We start from the raw sequence: 20,046 nt of genomic DNA on the forward strand, positions 1-20,046 counted from the left end.
TTACACTGCAGTAAATGGAAAATTAAACCCCCAATCAACTTTGAAATTTCAACATGAGTTTAGAAAAAAGTTTAAGAAAATTGGAAACATTAAGTATTTGAAAACTTTGAACAAAACTATGAATTATGACTTTAGATTTTGGTAGAAAAATGTACTTTTCCAAATTACTATACCTGAAATATTTAATTTTTACATGTTCTCCATCTTCACTCCTAGAAAAACAGAATACATATTTACATAAATTCATATATTAAATGTTTATAAAAACAGTACATTAATTCAAAAAGAAACATGAAATATTGCTTATTAGTGCACAAAGTTCTGTAAGTCTCAATTCTTTAGGAACCGTTCCACAACGCAAGACCAAAACATAATAAACTGCACTGAATTTAACTTTGAATGTTCACACAGTTTAAATATTATAGTCTAAAAATAATGGAACACACGATTGGTTTAGGCCCCACATTTGGTCTACCATAAAACCTGTAATTTGATGAGAAATGTTCCACAGATTTTTAACACTAATACTATTGCCAAGAAAAACCAACCAACCACAGTTTAGGATAGACATACAATATTTTGTACTTTGTTCAGTCAGCACATTTTTCTAAACATAGCAGTAACATTAGTGATACCAGTCTATAAAGACATAAATGAAACAAAGCTATATTGTCTTCTGTTGTGAGAAGCAAGGGGAAAATGGTAAACATTTGCTAATTGAATGAAGGTGGTCAGCACACAAACAATTCTGAAAAAAAGTATTTACAAGTGTAAGAATATACTGTAGCTGGTACACTGTCACTGATCTGAATAACCTGCCCCTAACTTCCAGTCCCCTCCCACCCCCAGCCTCATCTTCCCCATCAACCAGGAATCTTGTCCTAACCCATTCCTTACTCCTTGCAGGTCTGACTCTTTCCCCTCTTCCACACTGCCTGGTCCCAAAAGGAGGTCAGTGAGAGCACAGGAGGAAAGGCTCCCTGTCTCGTGCACAGACTCAGCACAGACTGCAGCAACCCAGAGCAGCAATTGCAGTGAAAGTCCTGCTCAGTCATGAGCTGGAGCATGATCAATGCAAATGAAATCTTCAGGGAAATTCAGCTCCCTTTCTGAGCACATACTCACAGTCAGTAGAACTGAAGAGCACCTCAAGAGATGATGATGTCCATCCTACGGTGCTGTGGCAGGACTACATATACCTAAGCCATTCCTGACAGATGTTTATCTAACCTGTTCTTAGAAGCCTCTCATAGAGGGGATTCCACAACCTCTCATGGAAGCCTATTCCAGTACTTAACTATCCTTTGATAGTTTTCCTGTTATCTAACTGTGACAGACCATACCCTTATGTTCACCACTTTTACAAAACCATGATGCATTTTGTACAAAGTATGCCTTGTGAGGTATCATTCAAAAATTCATAATCTACTGAACATTACTGTCCTGATAAAAATATGTGTAACACCAGGATGTAAAGTTATAAGATTTTACTGTATGGCATTGTTGAGAGATGCTCAGAGTTTAGAAAAACAATCCAAACCAGTTCCTCAGGGAAAAAAGTTTAGACAGCACCTCAGCCAGGTGTCAACATAATCAAGTGGACTATTACGCAGTGGAGCATCCATTCTTTGGGAGGAAAAAGAGTATGACCTAGAAATTTACATTTTGGCAATGGAACAGGAGTGGGTTCCTGTCCAAAACAGATTTGCTGTTGCCTGAACCCCAGCTGGATAGGATTCTCTCAAAGAAGATAAACGCTTTAAGAAGGGGGAACAGAGGACACATATCACCGCATCTTTACTCTTGCATCATCAACATTTGAAAGACAAAGGAAGCATCAGTGAACTACGGGACTGGTCCTTACTGAAGGAATTCAACCAGTAACAGCATGAGGTGAGAAAAACCTTTACTTTGAATTCATTTAGTTTCTAAGTTAGGTATTAATTTGCATTTTACCTTTTATTTCTTTGTATCCGATCCTGACTTTTATGCCTCATTATTTGTAATCACTAAAAATCTTTCTGTAATAAATAAACTTGTTGTTTTATCTAAACCAGCATGTGTTTGGATCCCGGTTCCCCTTTATCTTGGGTGCTGCCCCCTGGCAGTACACCCACTCTCTGGGTCTCCCCACCCATGGGAACCCCCAACCCTCTATCCCTACCTCGCCTCAGTCTATGGCTACTGCCAGTCACCACCATCTAGCCCCCGCTCACTGGGGCGGACTTCAGTGGACAAGCCATTCATCATTGGCAAAGTGGGGCTTGGACCTGCTGCCTTTGCCTACTCTGGGCTTCACCTTTGCAACCCCAATACCCTTCCAGGCCTTTAACAAGGCCTGAAGCCTGGGGGGTTTCCAGGCTGGAGCTCCCCAGCTCCTCCAGCCTTCCCCCAGTCCTGCTCCACTCTAGGTACCTTACTCAGCTCCCAAGCAGCCAGGCCCATCTCTCTCCACAGCTAGAGAGAGACTGCCTGAGCTCCTGGCCCATAGCCTTTTATAGGGCCAGTTGTGGCCTGATTGGGGCGTGGCTCCAGCTGAGGCTGCCTTCCCCATCAGCCTAGCCTTTGGCTCACTGCCACAGCCCTCTCCCAGGGCTGGCTGCAACCCTTTCAGGCCCAGAGCAGGTGACCACCACGCGACAGTATATTATTTCCTATTAATGAAATGATGGGATTTTTGTGAGCTTGTACTGGACAGAAGGAAAGAACTTGTCAGTACAAAGACGCACACTTCTGGGAACAAGTCTGGGAATTTGCTGGTGTCACTCTACAATATAGTTCAAGAATGGATGGCTAGAAATGCTCATATCATTCAGCTTGGAGTGATTTTGCATGCTAGAAGCTGTGGGTGAACAGGCCAGGAGTGGTTGTTCTTACAGCAAAGCAGTGTGAAATGCACGCCCGGTTGCAGGGTTGAGAGGACGCAGCTGTTCAACTGGCCAGATTTGTACCCTGGGGAATGTCACCCTAGCCTAAATCTCTTTTGCAGCAGATCAAATAAATTAGTTCTTGTCTTACATTCAGTAGACATAAAGAACAATCAATGACTGGCCACTTCATAACAGCACTTAAGATACTTGAAGACGATTATCAGGTCCTCAACACGGTCTCCTCTTCTCATGACTACACCTGCCCAGTTTTTTTTTTTTTTTTTTTTTTTTTTAACTTTTCATCATAGTTTTCAGATTTTCTAAACCTTTTATCATTTATGCTGCTCTCCTCTGGAATCTCTCCGATTTGTTCACCTCTATCTTAAAGTATTGGACACAGTATTCCAGCTGAGGCCTTGTGTAGTGTGGGACAATTACCTCCCGTGTCTTACACACAACACTCCTGTTAATACACCCCTGAATATTAGCCTTTTTCGCAACTGCATCACATCGTTGGCTCATATTCCGTTTTGTCTACTATAATCCCCCCAGGTACTTTTCCGTAGTACGAATGCCCAGCCAGTTATTTCCCATTTTGTGGTTCTTCATTTGATTTTTATTCAAGTGTATTACTTTGCACTTGTCTTTACTGAATTTTGTATGGTTGATTCAGACCAATTCAGGATGCCCCCCAGCAACCCTTTTTTACCCACTCTTCTCCCCCGGGCAATGCATGGGGCAGGAACTTCCCCAACTCTCAGGAAAGCCAAGCGGGCTCTCTCCAACCATCCCTGGGATACAGCAAATGGTGCCATGGCCCACCTCCCTGGGATAACAGCCTTCTATTGCTAACTAATATTGTCCATTGCTGTAGCTCAAGCTGTCTTGCAGTGCTGAAACTTTAGGGTTCAAACCCTGCTGACAATGCATGATTTGGGCAGGCAGGAGAGGGTAGAAAGATGAGAGCAGTTTTAAAACCAAGTTCTCTGGTATACCTTTTTCTTTTTTTAAAAGACATCTTCAAAATTACATACAATAAAAGTAAGTGACCTTTCTACATAAATAAATCTCTTGAAACGTCAAACTTATTGTTCACATGCAACCTTAATTCTGCGTCAATGTGTTCAGGATAGTATATGATCATGTTATTAAAAACTATTTTTTTTAATAAGAACCTGCCTCATTAAGTGCAGTGGTCCAATAAATGAGGGGGGAGAATTAAGGTTGCCTGGTCAATCCAATCTGGAATTTCCTGACTTTTGAACACTTGATTTGCCAACTTAAATAAATATTTAATATCTTTTTGCACATAACTGACGTTTAATTTCTAAGGCATGATACATTTGAATTATAGTACACTGTACCAGAAATTTGGCTATACAAGCTGTCTAAACAAATTTTAGTCAATGAGGTCTGGTTGGCTCAGGGAATTGTCAATGACTAGATTCAGAGCACTTCAGAAACTCTAGATTCCTGGTTCAAATTAGTACACACAGTCATTATCTGTACAGGGCTTGAAAAATCTACTTTTCGTTGAGTCTGAAATTTCCCATGGAACAGTGGGATCCTATGCCATAAGTTCTGCAGGAGCTAAAGCTGTTAATTTTTCAGAAATGGATTTGTTTGGACTACTTATTTAAAAATCTTAAGAGGTGCAGGGAACAACTGAACATATCATGTGACAGTGGAAGTCAAATGTTTACATTCTGGACACATATTGTAGTTTGTTGAGGTTCAGGAAAAGAAAGTGCTTTCACTGGTACAAATGCAGCATGGCGATTTTATTTTCATTTATTAACATGATGATTCTCAAGCTGTAGTCTGTGGACCAAAAGAAGACTAGAGAGCTTGCTGGTCCAATGTGCTGACTCTCTTCCTTTCTTCCAGCTGCTAAATAACATTCAAAATACACCTTAAGGTACAATACTTTCCTAACTGTTTTTCCATGTACGCAATTGCTGTAGCTGCCCCAGGGATGTTACGTGCTTGTGGATGGGAGAGGAGCAGTCCACAAGATAACCTCAGTATTAGACCATGCTCCACACTATGAAAGAGTTTGAGAACTCCAGCATCAAATCTTTCTAGGTTGCACTTCTGTCTAGATGCTTATGTGACTGCCTACCCACTTCACCATTACACCAACACCATATTTTGCAGTTCTAAGTTTAAGAGCTAATTAGCCAATCAACCAGACACTAAGTGATATTCTTGTTTGTATTTGTAATACCCCTCTGCTACAAGTTAGCATGCCTTTACTGAAAAAAGGAGGATAGAAAAAAGTTACGGTTTGAAATTCTAGCACCAGAGGTATATAACCAAAGGTCTGGGACCAGAAAATGCCATTACAGAAATCCACCTAAAATCAACTCAAGGGAGTCAGGACCCTGTCTGTCTACAGTTCTTGATCTCCCAGGATTTCCAAAGAATGGATGTGCAATACTGTTTTCCCTTTAAAATAAATGTAATGGGAAATTGCACAAATATATTACAAAGTCAAGCAAGAACAGATGCTTGCCTCCAACTGGTATTGTCTCATCATGATGTAGAGACAGAGTAGAAGCAGACCACTTACTGGTTATCAAAATCACTTCCTTTGCGCTTTTTTGGAAACTCAACTGAAAATGTGTTGAAAGAACAGGCAGTGGCAGGGTTGGTTATTGGATTCATAAGGGTGGAGACTGCAGAGGCAACACATTGACTCCCTTCCATCACAAGATTATCTGTAAATGAAAAAAAATTATAACAATAAACCAGAAGAGTATTATTTGCTCATTTTTATTTTTATTTTAAAAACAACTCTCCACCCAAAAGTACCTCATCCAGAGCTCTGGGCGTCTTCGACATACACTTAAATCCACAATACTAGAAGTGTGACAATATAAATTGTCAAATGAAGCAGCACTTCCCCTTTCCCCCAACCATAATAAAACTTCAACTAACCACCAGTCATTAGAACCAATAAAACTTAAAATGCATTCCCCATATGCATGATCCCACCGGCTACAATCCCATCCTGTAATATCTCAGACTTCCAAAAAATGCATGCTGATACAGATGAGCTTTTCAGAGTGAGCAGAAGATCAAAATATTGGGGCTTTTTCAAGCCAGGGACCAAGCACAAACAAAACCTTACAAGGATACACATATCGTATATAAAAGTCACTCTAAATTACTAACAAATTTCTACAGCTCTATACTTTAAAAAGCAGCTAGGCATGCTAAAAATATTTTGTACAAATGGAATCATAGAAATGTACGACTGGAAGGGATCTTGAGAAGTGATGAAGTCCAGCTCCCTGCACTGAGGTACAACCAAGTAAACCGAGACCATCCCTGACAGATGTTTGTCCAATCTGTTTTTAAAAACCTGCAATGATGGGGATTCCACAACCTCCCTTGGAAGCCCAGTCTAGTTTTTAATTATCCTTATAGTTAGAACACTTTTCTTAACAGCTAATCTAAATCTCCTTTGGTGCAAAATAATCCCATTACTTCTTGTCCTACCTTCAGCGGACATGGAAAACAATTGATCACAGTCCTCTTATAACAGCCCTTAACATATTTGAAGACTTATCAAGTCCCCACTCAGTCTTCTTTTCTCAAGACTAAACATGCCCAGTTCTTTCAACCTTTCCTCATAGGTCAGCTTTTCTAATCTTTCATCATTTTTGTTCTCTCCTCTGGATTCTGCCCAATTTAACCACATCCTTCCTAGAGTCTGGTACCCAGAATTGTACAAAGTACTCCAGCTGGGGACTCATGAGTGATGAGTACAGGACAATTACCTCCCATGTCTTACATACAACACTCCTGTTAATACACTCCAGATTGCTATTAGCCTTTCCCACAGCTGCATCGCATTGTTGACTCATGTTCAATTTGTGATCTACTATTCCCGCCCCAGATCCTTTTCAGCAATATTACCAGCTATCCAATTATTCCCCATGTTGTGGTTGTGCGTTGATTTTTCCTTTCTAAGCAAAGTACTTTGAATTTGTCTTTATTGAATTTCATCTTGTTGATTTGAGACCAATTCTCCAATTTATCAAGGACATTTTGAATTCTAATCCTGTCCTTCAAAGTGCTTTCAACCCTTCTCCACTTGGTGTCATCCACAAAATTTATAAGCATTCTTCCCATTCCATTATAGCACTGGACCCTTGTGCAACCCTACTAGAAATGCCCTCCCAGTTTAACAGTTAACCACTAGTATCTTTGCTTTGAACATGGCTTTTCAATCAGTTGTGCACTCACCTTATAGTAATTTCATCTAGACTGCATCTCCCTAGCTTGCTTATGAGAATGGTATGTGGGACTGCATCAAAATCCTTACTAAAAATCAAGATACATCATGTCTACTGCTTCCCCTTATCCACCAACCCAGTAACACCATCAGTGAAGGAAATTAGGCTTGTTTGGCATGATTTTTGTTTGAAAAATCCATGCTGGCTATTCTTTATAACTTTATTGTCCTTTAGATGCTTACAAATTCATAGATACTAAGGTCAGAAGGGATCATTATGATCATCTAATCCGACCTCCTGCACAACGCAGGCCACAGAATCTCACCCACCCACTCCTGTGAAAAACCTCTCACCTATGTCTGAGCTATTGAAGTCCTCAAATCGTGGTTTAAAGACTTCAAGGAACAGAAAATCCTCCAGCAAGTGACCCGTGCCCCACGCTACAGAAGAAGGAGTCCTCTAGATGCTTACAAATTGATTGTTTAATGATTTGTTCTAGTATCTTTTCAAGTATTGAAGTTAGGCTGACTGGTCTATAATTCTCCAGGTCCTCTGTTCCCCTTTTAAAGATAGGTACTATGTTTTCTCTTCTGCAGTCCTCTGGGTCCTCACCCATCCTCCATGAGTTCATGAAGGTAATTACTAATGGTTCCAAGCTTGCTTCAGCTAGTTCTTTAAGTATCCCAGATGAATTTCATCAGGTCCTGCTGACTTGACTACCTCTAACTTCTCTAAATATTCTTTAACCTGTTCTTTTCCAATTTTGACCTATGTCCCTTTCCCCCTGTTAATATTGTGTTGAGTATCTGGTTACCATTAACCTTTTTAGTGAAGACTGAAGCAAAATAGGCATTAAACACTTCAGCCTTTCTGATGGGATCAGTTAGTAAGTGATTTACTACCATTTTCAAATCAAGCAAGAAAAGTTACACATGTGTATGTATGTACCTGGAATTCTTCAAGATGTGTTGGCCAGACATACTCCATTTAAGGTATGTGTGATGGGTTGGATCACAGAGACCCCCTTGGGACTGTCACCTGACGTGCTGAGACTACGTCTGAGCCCGTTTTCCCTGCCAGCTTGGGACTTCAGAACCCTGCTTTGTTGAGCCAGACTCACTAGCCTGCTGCAAACGCAGACCCAGGTCTGAACTACGTCCCCAAAGCTGCAGACTTAACTGAAAACAGCTTAAGAAGTGGTCCTGTCTCCAAAACCTAGTTCCCAATGGGATCCAAACCCCAAATAAATCCATTTTACTCTATATAAAGCTTATACAGGGTAAACTCAAATTGTTGGCCCGCTGTAACACAGACAGAGAGATATGCACAGCTGTTTCCCCTCCTCCCCCGGTATTAATACATACTCTGGGTTAATTAATAAGTAAAAAAAAAGTGATTTTATTAAATACAAAAAGTAGGATTTAAGTGGTTCCAAGTAATAACAGACAGAACAAAGTAAGTTACCAAGCAAAATAAAACAAAACATGCAAGTCTAAGCCCAAAATACCAAGAAACCAATTACAAATAAAATCTCACTCTCAGAGATGTTCCAATAAGCTTCTTTCACATACTAGACTCCTTCCTAGTCTGGGCCCAATCCTTTCCCCGATACAGTTCTTGTTAGCTCCAGCAGTAACTAGGGGATTTCTCATGACTGGAACCTCCTTTGCTCTTTTATAGCTTTGGCACAAGGCGGGAGTCTTTTCTCTCTCTGGGACCCCACTCCCGCTTCTAAATGGAAAAGCACCAGGTTTAAGATGGATTTCTGTACCAGGTGACATGGTCACATGTCCTGTGAGGCCCCAAGCCTTCATTCTTCCCGGCCTGACTCACAGGAAGGCTTGCAAGTAAACAGAGCCATCTACAGTCAGTTGTCCTAGTTAATGGGAGCCATCAAGATTCCAAACCACCATTAATGGCCCACACTTTGCATAATTACAATAGGACCTCAGAGTTATATTTCATATTTCTAGTTTCAGATACAAGAATGAACACCCTCAATAGATTATAAGCTTTGTAATGATATCTTACAAGAAACCTTTTACATGAAGTATATTCCAGTTACATTATATTCACACTTATTAGCATATTTTCATAAAATCAGATGGAGTGCAACATCACAGTATGCATGTGCCCAAGACTGGAGTCTTTTGGCCAGCAGTGTCCACTGTGCCCACAAATGTGCCCTAGAATTCAGTGCCCCATAATGAAGGCATAAAAGGGCAGAGCAGGAGAAATGCCACCATTTCCTCTCCACAGCAAAATCCAGGTGACATGGGACTAAAAGGGATAGAGGATGAGTCATGGAATATGTAATATGGCCAATGCATCTTTAAGAACTCCAGTTACTGCAAAGGCAAGAAACTTCCTTTCTGATTCAAATGCTTGTTCTTTGGCTACTTGACTAGTTAAGGTGACTCCCAATGTAATAGAGATTGCAATTCAGATTCTTAGGACAACAGAGATTGTAACATAGCCTTTCCAAACACAGCATCTGGTCTGAAAGCTTCAATGCTAGTGCATTGCTTTGTAAATGTGTGAACAGATTCCCAGCTGTCTGCTTCGCACACGTCCACAAAAGGAAAACAATTTCAAAGATGCAGCAGAGGCTGCCTAATTTCAGGTAAAATGAGCTCTGAGAGATAAAGGAGGACCCACTTTAGCCACTTCATAACAGGATCTCACACAGATCTCCATCCAAGATCATCGCTAGATAAGTTGGTTTCCCCTTCATCTTTTCTGCTATTGAAACAAAATCTTGATGTGAAGCTAAAACATGTCCTCTATGAATAAATGCTAATGCACATCTGACAGGAAATGGAGCTTAGCCTCTGTCTTAGAAGCACGTGATTTAGGGAAAATATAAGCAGATGAATCTGTTGGTTCAAATGGAAGTCTGACAACTTTTGATAGAAATTAGGCTGACGCCTATCAGACACTTTGTTCAGAAAGAACATGGCATATTATCAGGACCCCACCCTTCTTGCAGAGATAACTGCAACTAAAACTGCCATTTTCATAGGGAGAGAGATGTAACTATATGCACATTGCCATTGGTTCGAAAGGCAGGACCATCGGTGAGGACAGAACTAAAGTTAAGATTTCACACTAAGATTCCCACACTTATGGGTGGAAACGTCTTAGCAAGACCCTTCAAACACTTTACAACAATGTGACCAGCTATTGGAGGGTGATATATGCATTTTCAAACAGCCCTAATTATGATACACTCCTTAATTACATGAGAACATGTTATTTTGCTACAGGATCCCTGCTAATTTAAAGCACAAGATGGATTACAAGAGGGCAGAAATAAGATTGCAAAGGCAACTGTAAATCTAGCATTTCCTAACATTTGAGTTCTTCACTTTGCAATCTCAAAAATGTATGTTTGACATAGCTGGGATTTTTTGTTATTTTTTGCATTTGTGTGTATAATTTGTATATGATATAGAGGAAAATTCACTTGACTTTTTTGCTTTCATTTATAGCAGAGAAGGCTATAAGAATTTTTTCTACCTTTTATCCTAATTATTAAAATTTCAGTATTAGTATGTGATGACTTAATATAAAATATTTGGGTGCATTTGCATTTAATCAGTCCCTGAACATTTATTTTTAGCACTGCCCATTTTGTTAGGTTGTATCAATGTCCAGTCAATACGACTCAAGGACAACACTTCAGTAATGGGTAGTTACATGGGATACTGTGAGAAACACTTTCTACACTGAAGAGGCTCCTTCTATTGAAAATCCAGAAAAAAAAAACCACCATAAAATTCAAATTCTGTTAAGCAACCAAGATTAATTTTTTTTATGGAAAACATGTAAAAAGTAATATATTGAAGAACCTATTTTTGTTTAAGAAACAATTACTCTACATGCTGCATACTGCAAGTAAGAACTGAAGATCTTTATTACAAATAGATTTAAAACATACTGCAGCATCTTAGAATAAATAAAGTTGGATTAGAAACAAAATACTTTTGGTTAATGTCACAAGAAATGAAATTGCCACAGAATGGGCCCATTACCTTACTCTATCCCTACATTTTTTCTGAAAACTTTACCAAGCATAAGATAAAAAGATATCAAAGCTCAAGTTTAAAAGTCATAATTTACTCACAGTGATATATGCAACATGTGAAACAGCAGTAGTTGTAGGTAATTAAGTCTGTGCAAGTTTGAGGTTACACTACATCAACCACTTACAAAGTCACACCGAGTCATACTATTTAAGCCAAAGATCTGTCCAAATGATGCCTTAGACTATGAAGAGAGTATCTTTTCCTTGAGTTTATAACTACAACAACCTGCTGTAGGCTGAAACAAATTACATATCGCAGCCTTGGAAAGTTTAGGACATAAAAAAATCATTATTAAACAAAGGGAACATTTTGGCATCTTCAGATTTGTATTATTCAATTAAAAGATAGACAGCTTAATTTTAAGACTGTAGAGCCAGATTTTCAGTACATGAGGTACACAAATTAGATGCGTAAGCAGGTACACAACTGCAGTAAACGCATACACAAATTAAACATATAATTTCTGTACCTACTGTCTGAAAAGGGAGCTTTTAATTTTGTATACTTTTAAAAAAAAAGACACCATTAATTTAAAAGTCGAAAATTACTTTTACAAACATAAAATACTACTGGATTTTTTTTTAAATTTAACACCACTTGAATTAATTGCGTTGAATGAAGTAGGAATTATGTATTTGTGCCAGTACAGGCCAGGGAACTAGGTTCATCTAGCAATGATAGCAGATCAATCAAGGAAGGTAGGTGAACAAACTGAAATCCACGATTTGTCCTTTCAGAGACTTACTTCTGTAATTGCATATGTTCTCAAATTGCCTTTGCTTAAAAGGAATTTTCTTTCCACTCCTTATGGCATAAATATTTCCAATCAACCTAAGAAAGTTACTAACCTCCCGCATTCATCTTTCATTTCTATCTACCTTACTTTCTTTATGATTCACTGTAACTGATATGCTGTTACACTTCTTCTCTGACGGACTTATAAAAACACTACCTAGCTGGTGCTGGTGAAGATTTCATTACTAAAGGAGCTTTCTTTTGGCAATCTGTAGTTTTAACCTGTCACTACAGGGTTTGACTCAAGATTAAGAAAACGGGGAACTGAGGGACAAGCGGGAGCCGCAATCGGCTGAACCTGCGGACGCGGCAGGTAAACAAACCGGCCCGGCCCACCTCTGAACAAGCGCCGTCCCAAGTTTAGGAACACTGACCTAGGTAATGGACTCATATAACTGTAACAAAGTAGGTACATTTAAATTCTGCCAATAGCTTTTTTCATATTCTATAGACAGGGGCACACACTGGAAATTTCTCACCCTGGTGCAATTACTCCCTCCTTTGCACAACTATGGCTGTTATTAAAGTTGTGTCAGCATTTCATTCTTATAATTTAGAAATGAAAACGCATTTTAATGCTAATCCTCTTTTTGGGGATAGGAGGTGGGAAGGGAAATTACTCAGAACTCTCATGCTTGTTCTTAGCCCAGAGGTGAATTTTTGTTGGGGTATGCTTGAAGAAAATTCTATTAGCAGTTTGAGTTGTCAGAGCATAAAAATGGTGGTTTTTTCATGCTTTAAGAAAACTATTCAGATACTTTTTATGCTCAAATTAATCCAGAATATTTTAGTAGCTCAGACCTGGCATATTCCAAGATTTCAGCAAAGAAAACAAGCTTTGACAAGTTTGAAAAAGTCTGAGTAAGAAGTAAGTTAGAAATGAACGTAATAAGAGATAGGACAGTTCTTTACCAATGAAATGGCCCAATCTTGTAAATCCTTACAAGTCCCATTGACTTCAGGGTTTTCATATTGTGGCCTGGAACATGCACAGAGTGCAGTCACACAGCAACAACTCACCTAAACACCCACAAACAGAAAATAACCACAGTTGGTTTAAATTTTCAAAAACAGCAAATGATCATGGTTGCCCAACTTGAGACTCAAGTCAAGGTGCCTAACTGGCCCTTTTAAGGCCACCCAAAACTTAAAGCACTCAAAATCAATAGTTACTTCTGAAGACTTAAGACAACTCTGTTTATCTAAATCATTAGGCACATGCATATAGGATCACAAGTTAGATTATTCAAATAATTGTGCCCCATTTGATAGGTTGTTTAAATTTTGTTTCTTTTTAATAAAAGGATTAGTTTTCTAAAATTATTGTAATGAATAATTACTGCCGAGATACATGCAAGAATGAGGAAATTACATCTGTTCAACATATATAGGCATTATTACTCTACTCAGTGGAGCAGAACGTTACACACAGTATTGTGTGGGGAGTCAAGTTACAGTTGCTATGACAGCTTTCATTTTGAAGCTCCTAAATTGTGTACACCAAAAAATTTCAGCAACAATGTTCCATTAACAAGGGTGTGTGTGTGTGCGCACATTAACTATCCTTTGTTCAGAGTTTTAAAATTTAACATAAAAAGATTTCAGATTATTCACACTGATGTTTAGCATTCAGATCACAGCAGAGAACAAAATTTCAAAGTTCTGTCAGTGTTTTAAAGAGATTCAATAGCAAAAGTAGTAGATGCATACTGACCTAAATTAATTTTTTTCACTTTTTGTACTACAACTCACACACGAACAGAAAACCCACCACACATAATGGGGAGCAAGAAACCGAGACTTAGTACTGAACACATTACAAGCATGGACAGTAAATAGATGATAAACTCTTAACAGGTTAAACCAAAATCATCAATAATTACTAGTACAGACAATTTTAAGTACTTGATATTTCCTCAACAAAAAATTCATAGAGCTATCACTGTTTTGAATAAGCAGTAGTCAAAACCCAGTGATTTTATCAAATAAACCAGACACGTTGAACTCTGGGGTACAGATGTGGGGACCCGCATGAAAGACCCCCTAAGCTTATTTCTACCAGCTTAGGTTAAAACTTTCCCAAGACACAAAATTCCCTGTATCTGGGATTCAGTATGCTGCCACCACCAAGAGATTTAACAAAGAATCAGGGAAGAGACCACTTGGAGATGTCTTCCCCCAAAATACCCCCCCCAAGCCTTAACCCCCTTTCCCGGGGAGGCTTGAGAATAAACAAGATGAGCACAGACCAGCCTTGAGTTTTTAGGACACTAAAACCCCAGTCAGATTCTCAAAAAACAGAACTTTATTAGAAGAACAAAAAAAAATAAAAGAAACACTAAGATTAGAATGGAAGATAATCTCACAGGCAGTCAGATTCAAAACATAGAGAATCCCTCTAGGCAAAACCTTAAATTACAAAAAGACACAAAAACAGGGCTACACATTCCCTCCAGCACCACGAATTTCAGAAGCCAAAAAAAAAAAAACACAAAAGAAAATCTAACGTATTTTCTAGCTAGATTACTTACTAACTCTATAGGAGTTGGATTGCTTGCTTTCTTGATCTGTCCCTGGCAGAGGCATCACACAGACAGACAGACAAAACCTTCCCCCCAGCCCAGATTTGAAAGTATCTTGTCCCCATACTGGTCATTTTGGTCAGGTGCCAGCCAGGTTACTTGAGCTTCTTAACCCTTTACAGGTAAGAAGATTTTGCCTCTGGCTAGGAGGGAATTTTCTAGCACTGTATACAGAAAGGTGGTTACCCTTCCCTTTATATTTATGACACATGTATTTAGTAAACAGATTTGAACTACGTATATGGGTTTGGCCCAGTAGGGTGTATGTATACTTAAATATGAATGTAATTAGCTACAGAGAACATTCTATGCCAGTGCTTTAAAATCTTCACTGCCTCCTTAGTCACTTTCAGGTGCAACTCAGGGAAATCTACAAAGTACTGTAGCTTGGATCCAAACTGAGAAAACACCAGTTGCCGCACATCCTGTTAGGAGAATTGATGTTAGCTGTTCTCTCGTGAGTCCTACATTCCAATGACTGTGGGCAAAATCCTGACTCTTCAGAAGTCAATGGCAAAACTCCTGGACCTATTGAAATCAACAGAATTTCAACCAGGAGTTTTCAGTGGTATACCTTGGCTCTTGGTTTTCCTCAATGGTACTGAAGAGCCCATCTGTTTATTGGGGGGTTTGCACGACGATATATTACTACTTCTAGTTAAAACACAAACCCACAGGGAGCTAATGTCAATAATCTAATTTTAGTTTTTTCTTAATTCATACAAGTGCACTAATAATAATAATGTGAAAGGGTAAACTTAAAAGTAAGTATTAATCAAGAGATTGGTCTGGACCTATTTCAATCTTTAGAATAAAAATTTTAGAGTCTTTCACACAAGTTAAGCTATTTATAACTTAACATTAAAAGTAAGAAACTACTAATACAGTAATTGGTCTACCAGCTCTTAAAGAACCAACGCGAACAAGTATCAGCAATCTGATAGTGGAAATTGACAAGAGTAAGAAATATAAATTACTATAAAATATGTGACCCTATGGTACATTTTCCTTCCTATGGGCGCTTCTCCAGGGGAAGGGGAAAAAAAAAAAAAGCTATGCAAATCCAGTGTTTTGGGGGAGGGATATTTTGGTTTGTTTGTTTGTTTGTGGTTTGCTTCTATTTCCTCCTTTCCTTACAAAACATATACAGTGCGGATCAAATACATTTTCCCCTTTTGAACTGATTTTCATGGAAGCTAAAAGATAAAAAAATAAACCTCACATGCTATAAAAACAAATATCACTGTTTCACACCCATTTAAACAACCAAATGCTGTCTAGCTTCCATAAACCAAGAGACAAAAACTGTCAGGAAAAAAAATAATGACCTATTTTTAGGCGACTAGAATGAACACACACACATGAAAGAAAACCCGAACACCAAAAGGCTTAGTAGTAACTAAGCAAAGTAAAAGTGACAGTTGAAGCAGGAATTCACTCTCTCTTCTGTGCCTCACAGCCAGGTACAAAGCATCTATTTCTTTCCTCAGATTGAAATCATGGAAGGGACAATATATACATTTTAAAGGAGAAAAAGCCCAAACTGCTGCTAATTTTGAACCTCGCTCAGGTCCAGAGGGTTATGGTTAAGAACAAAGATCAAACCTAAGTATATTCACACACAACAGACACACCACACTTAAGATGATGGATTAAACTAGTACACATCAGAAAGCCGATACCTAACAGACATATTACACACAAACTTTTGTATAAAGCAAAGCCTTATCAATCATCTACTAAATAAAACAAAAACAGTGCATTACAGACCAGAGAAAAAAAGTATTTAGCCCAATTCATCCAAGTGCAGACATATGTCTACAACAGTGATAAAAAAACAGATTAGTATGTGACTATTTAATATAGGATCTATGTGTGGGTGTACATAATGAATAACAAAACAGGTTATTTTTTGCAGATGCTTCCCCATTTAAGACTTTAATAATACTGCATGGGCAAGTGAGCTGGTGTAGCTCAGTGGTTTGAGCATTGGCCTGCTAAACCCAGGGTTGTGAGCTCAATCCTTGAGGGGGTCATTTGGGACCTGGGGCAAAAATTGGGGATTGGTCCTGCTTTGAGCAGGGGGTTGGACTAGATGACCTCCTGAGGTCCCTTCCAACCCTGATATTCTATGATTCTATGACTCTGCTCTGAGCCAGAGAATGGGTATTTAGCCTGGGAAAAAAGCATGTCCATGAACATAATGGAAGGGGGATGCACTACCATGAATTCAAGAAAGGCGGTGTGAAATTGGGATAGTATATTGGGAATGTCACACACGTAGATGGGGCACAACACAGACACCCAGGAAAAAAGAAAGACACACTGCGTATGTGTGTATTCATATCCCGTGATACAGAAATACGCCCGGGATACAACGCAGACGCACACACAGGAACAAACCCAGGATAACACACACACAGGCGGGTTTCAGAGTAGCCGCCGTGTCAGTCTCTATCCGACAAAAAGAACAGGAGGGCTTGTGGCACCTGGGGGACTCACCCATTTATTTGAGCGTACGCGTTCGTGAGCGACAGCGCACTTCAGACAGAGAATGTGTGTACGCGCGCACACACCACCCAGGATAACGCACAATGGGTGTATGTAGATGTACACACACACACACACCCGGGATACAAAATGCACGCTCGGGAATGGACGAGGACGAGGCAGGAGCTCCCTAGCCCCGCACGGGGTACAGGGCAGCCTCGGTCGGTCGGTCTGTGGTCAGCCCCAGCCCCCGCCCCTGACCTGCCGGCGCCGCTCTCTGCTGCTGCTGCTGCTCCTCCTCCTCCTCGGCCCCCGCCTCGGCCATGGCGAACGCCCCCGGCCGCAGCGGCACAGAGCGGGCGAGGCGAGCCGTTGGCGCGAGCCCCGCCGTGGGCCCGTCCGAGCCCCGGCTCTCAGCACCGCCCCCTCCGCCGCGCGCCTCTCGCGAGATCCCCGTCAGAGCGGGCGGGGGAAGTTGCCGGTGCCGGTGCCGGCTCCTGGGCCTCGCGGCGGGGCGCGAGGTTTCCTGGCGGGAGCCCGCAGCGCAGCCCGGCCGCTAGGGAGCCCCCCCGCACGTGGCTCAGCCACGGGGCTGCAGACAGCACGTTATCCTCGTGCCCCTTCTGCCTGCAGCGGCTGGCCGGGCTGGGGGTCGCAGCCTGTTGCTGCCAGGTCCAGCGCGTGTAGCCAAGTAACGTCCAGTACCACAAACCCTGAGACAGGGCCTCAGGGCGCTTGGTTGCCCCGTGCTGCACTTGGGGGCCATGATGACAAGACCAGCCCCATGCCTACAAAAGTCTTGAGTGAGGCCTCCCACACTCCCTGCCAAATCATGACCTTTTAATTCGTGGGGGTCTTTTTATTTACCTTCTGTTTTTTTAAGCGTAGGAGTGGTTTGCTCCAGTCACATGTTCAAGCCTTCCTCCATAAATATGAGGCCCAGAAACTTACAAAAAGAAAAGGGTGAGATTCTCACATATTCACATGACTCCTGGAGCTGGGGCTTTAACACACACCAAATATTGTGAGACTTGCAATACAAATGGTGAGCATTGAGAAAATTGACACAAATGATTTGGATCCATCAAGTTTGGGAACTTGAATTTGGCCAGAAAAGACAGATTTCAGAAGTGGCAGAAGCAGAAAATATCTGGGTCTAGTTCAAACGCATGCTGTTGGGCAGGGCATGGTGACTAGGAGTCAAGTCTGTTGTTTGCTTTGTGACCCTGGGTAAGTCACTATCGTTACTCTGCCTCAGTTTTCCTAGTTGTAAAATGGTGATAATGATACTGTATAAAGTGCTTCACGATCTAAGGATGAAATGGACCTGGATCCTGTGAAGTACTGAACATCCTTAATGCTCACTAAAATCACTGGGAATTGGGGAAATTCCACAACTTATCCGAATAGACTCTCACTCAAGCTTCCTTGGCTGTGCAACTTCTTGCACTGAGGTTGTTTGCACTTCTACCTATTATTCACACCAGAGGCAATTTACAGGTGTCAGCTCAGCTGGTGTCACCCAGCACGCCTTTCTCAGAAATATGGCTGGAGTCCAAAGATTCATGTTCAAATCACAATACCACACTCTCTCCTTGTATGGAGTTTTGCACTAAGTACTCAACACTGTTCATTTTTGTGGTTTCACATGAACAGTCTAGAAAAAGACTATGACAACTTTCTTAGTGAAAATCACATGCTAAAGATGTGTCATTGTTTCCTCCTCTTCATTTCTGTTTGAATTCATGCTGGTCAGCCTTCCAATCACTTTAGCTGTGGGGAGTCTGAGACCTTTTGTTCCACTCACAGGAGAGAGGTAGAGAGAGTGAGTCTTTTTGCTGCATTAGATGGAAGAGTAGCTGTAACTGCTCCCTAGGTCACGTGTACCTGGAGCTTTCATTGCATAAAACCCTCATAGACTCTGTATTCTGTCAGGAAGTGAGAGCAGGGTTCCCTGGAAAACGGTTGTGTGAAAACTTCTGGTGCTAGACCCTCCTTACAACTTAAGCCCTACTTTAACGCCCGATCCTCCAAACGCTCATATGCATAACTGCATATAGAATTGGACCCTAAGCAGTCAAACCAAGATGTAAGTGGTGAAGATGGCCTTGTATGGGCCTCAGTCCTAGGATGAAATGTGCACATTATGTCAATGTCTGCTGTGTGGATTCATAAAGTATTTTACCATATCCAGTAACAAACACATTTCACATGTGAAAACTCTAGCCAGTACCATTCAAAATTTTTAAAAGTAACCTTATTTCTCTTATTCATCGTAAAGACTTATCAGACTTTTACAAATGGGTTTTGCTTCATGCAGAATGCCAGCATCAGGTGTTGTTCCAACAATTAGATTCACATTAACATTATGAAGTTTTGCACAGGAATATTGTCTTTCCCCAACTTCAGCCTTATGTGAAAGAATTAATGAGTACAGGGCAACTAATATAATAATTACGCTTTCATGCAACTATCATACACCACCAATTCATTGTGTGTTAAATCTGAAACAAAAATATAAGTAATTGCCAATCAATTTATAGTGTTATTAGCTAGGTCTTTGCCCTTTAAAAATAAAAGTGACAATAATTAATTCCATCAGGCAATTTAAAATCTGCTCTTTTGGACAGATCCTCTCAATTATTATTTTTCATTTGTATTTCAGTAGCACATAGATGCACCAGCTGAAATTGGGACCCATTGTTAGTCTCTAAGGTGCCACAAGTACTCCTTTTCTTTTTACATACACATAGTAATTGGAGAAACCATAGAAACATAGGAGTGGAAGGGACCTCAAGAGGCCATCTAATAGATTCCCCCTGTGCTGAGGCAGTTCTTACTCTGAAAAGTTTACAAGCTAAGTGAACAAGACTAACAAAACATAGGAGAAAAAGCATGGGAGGGGGCTGAGGCACAGAGAGATTAAGTGATTTGTCAAAGGTCATACAAGAAGTCTGGCAAAACCAGGAATTAAACC

At 40.3% G+C, this 20,046-nt stretch overlaps 1 protein-coding gene across 1 annotated transcript in view; it reads right to left on the reverse strand.

Moving 5' to 3' along the window:
• The window catches only part of BMAL2 (basic helix-loop-helix ARNT like 2), a 61,993-nt gene extending 44,472 nt beyond the window's left edge, over positions 1 to 17,521 (reverse strand). Inside the window, exons 1-3 of the mRNA XM_073317364.2 lie at positions 17,331 to 17,521; positions 5,443 to 5,590; positions 174 to 212 (exon numbers count right to left, since the gene is read on the reverse strand). Coding sequence (XP_073173465.1) covers positions 174 to 212; positions 5,443 to 5,590; positions 17,331 to 17,394 — 251 coding nt within the window. The 5' untranslated portion in view covers positions 17,395 to 17,521. The remainder of the gene's footprint in view (positions 1 to 173; positions 213 to 5,442; positions 5,591 to 17,330) is intronic.
• Positions 17,522 to 20,046: the final 2,525 nt, after the last annotated feature.

This window comes from Lepidochelys kempii, chromosome 1 (genome assembly GCF_965140285.1).
Source record: "Lepidochelys kempii isolate rLepKem1 chromosome 1, rLepKem1.hap1, whole genome shotgun sequence".
Classification (NCBI taxonomy): Eukaryota; Metazoa; Chordata; order Testudines; family Cheloniidae; genus Lepidochelys; species Lepidochelys kempii.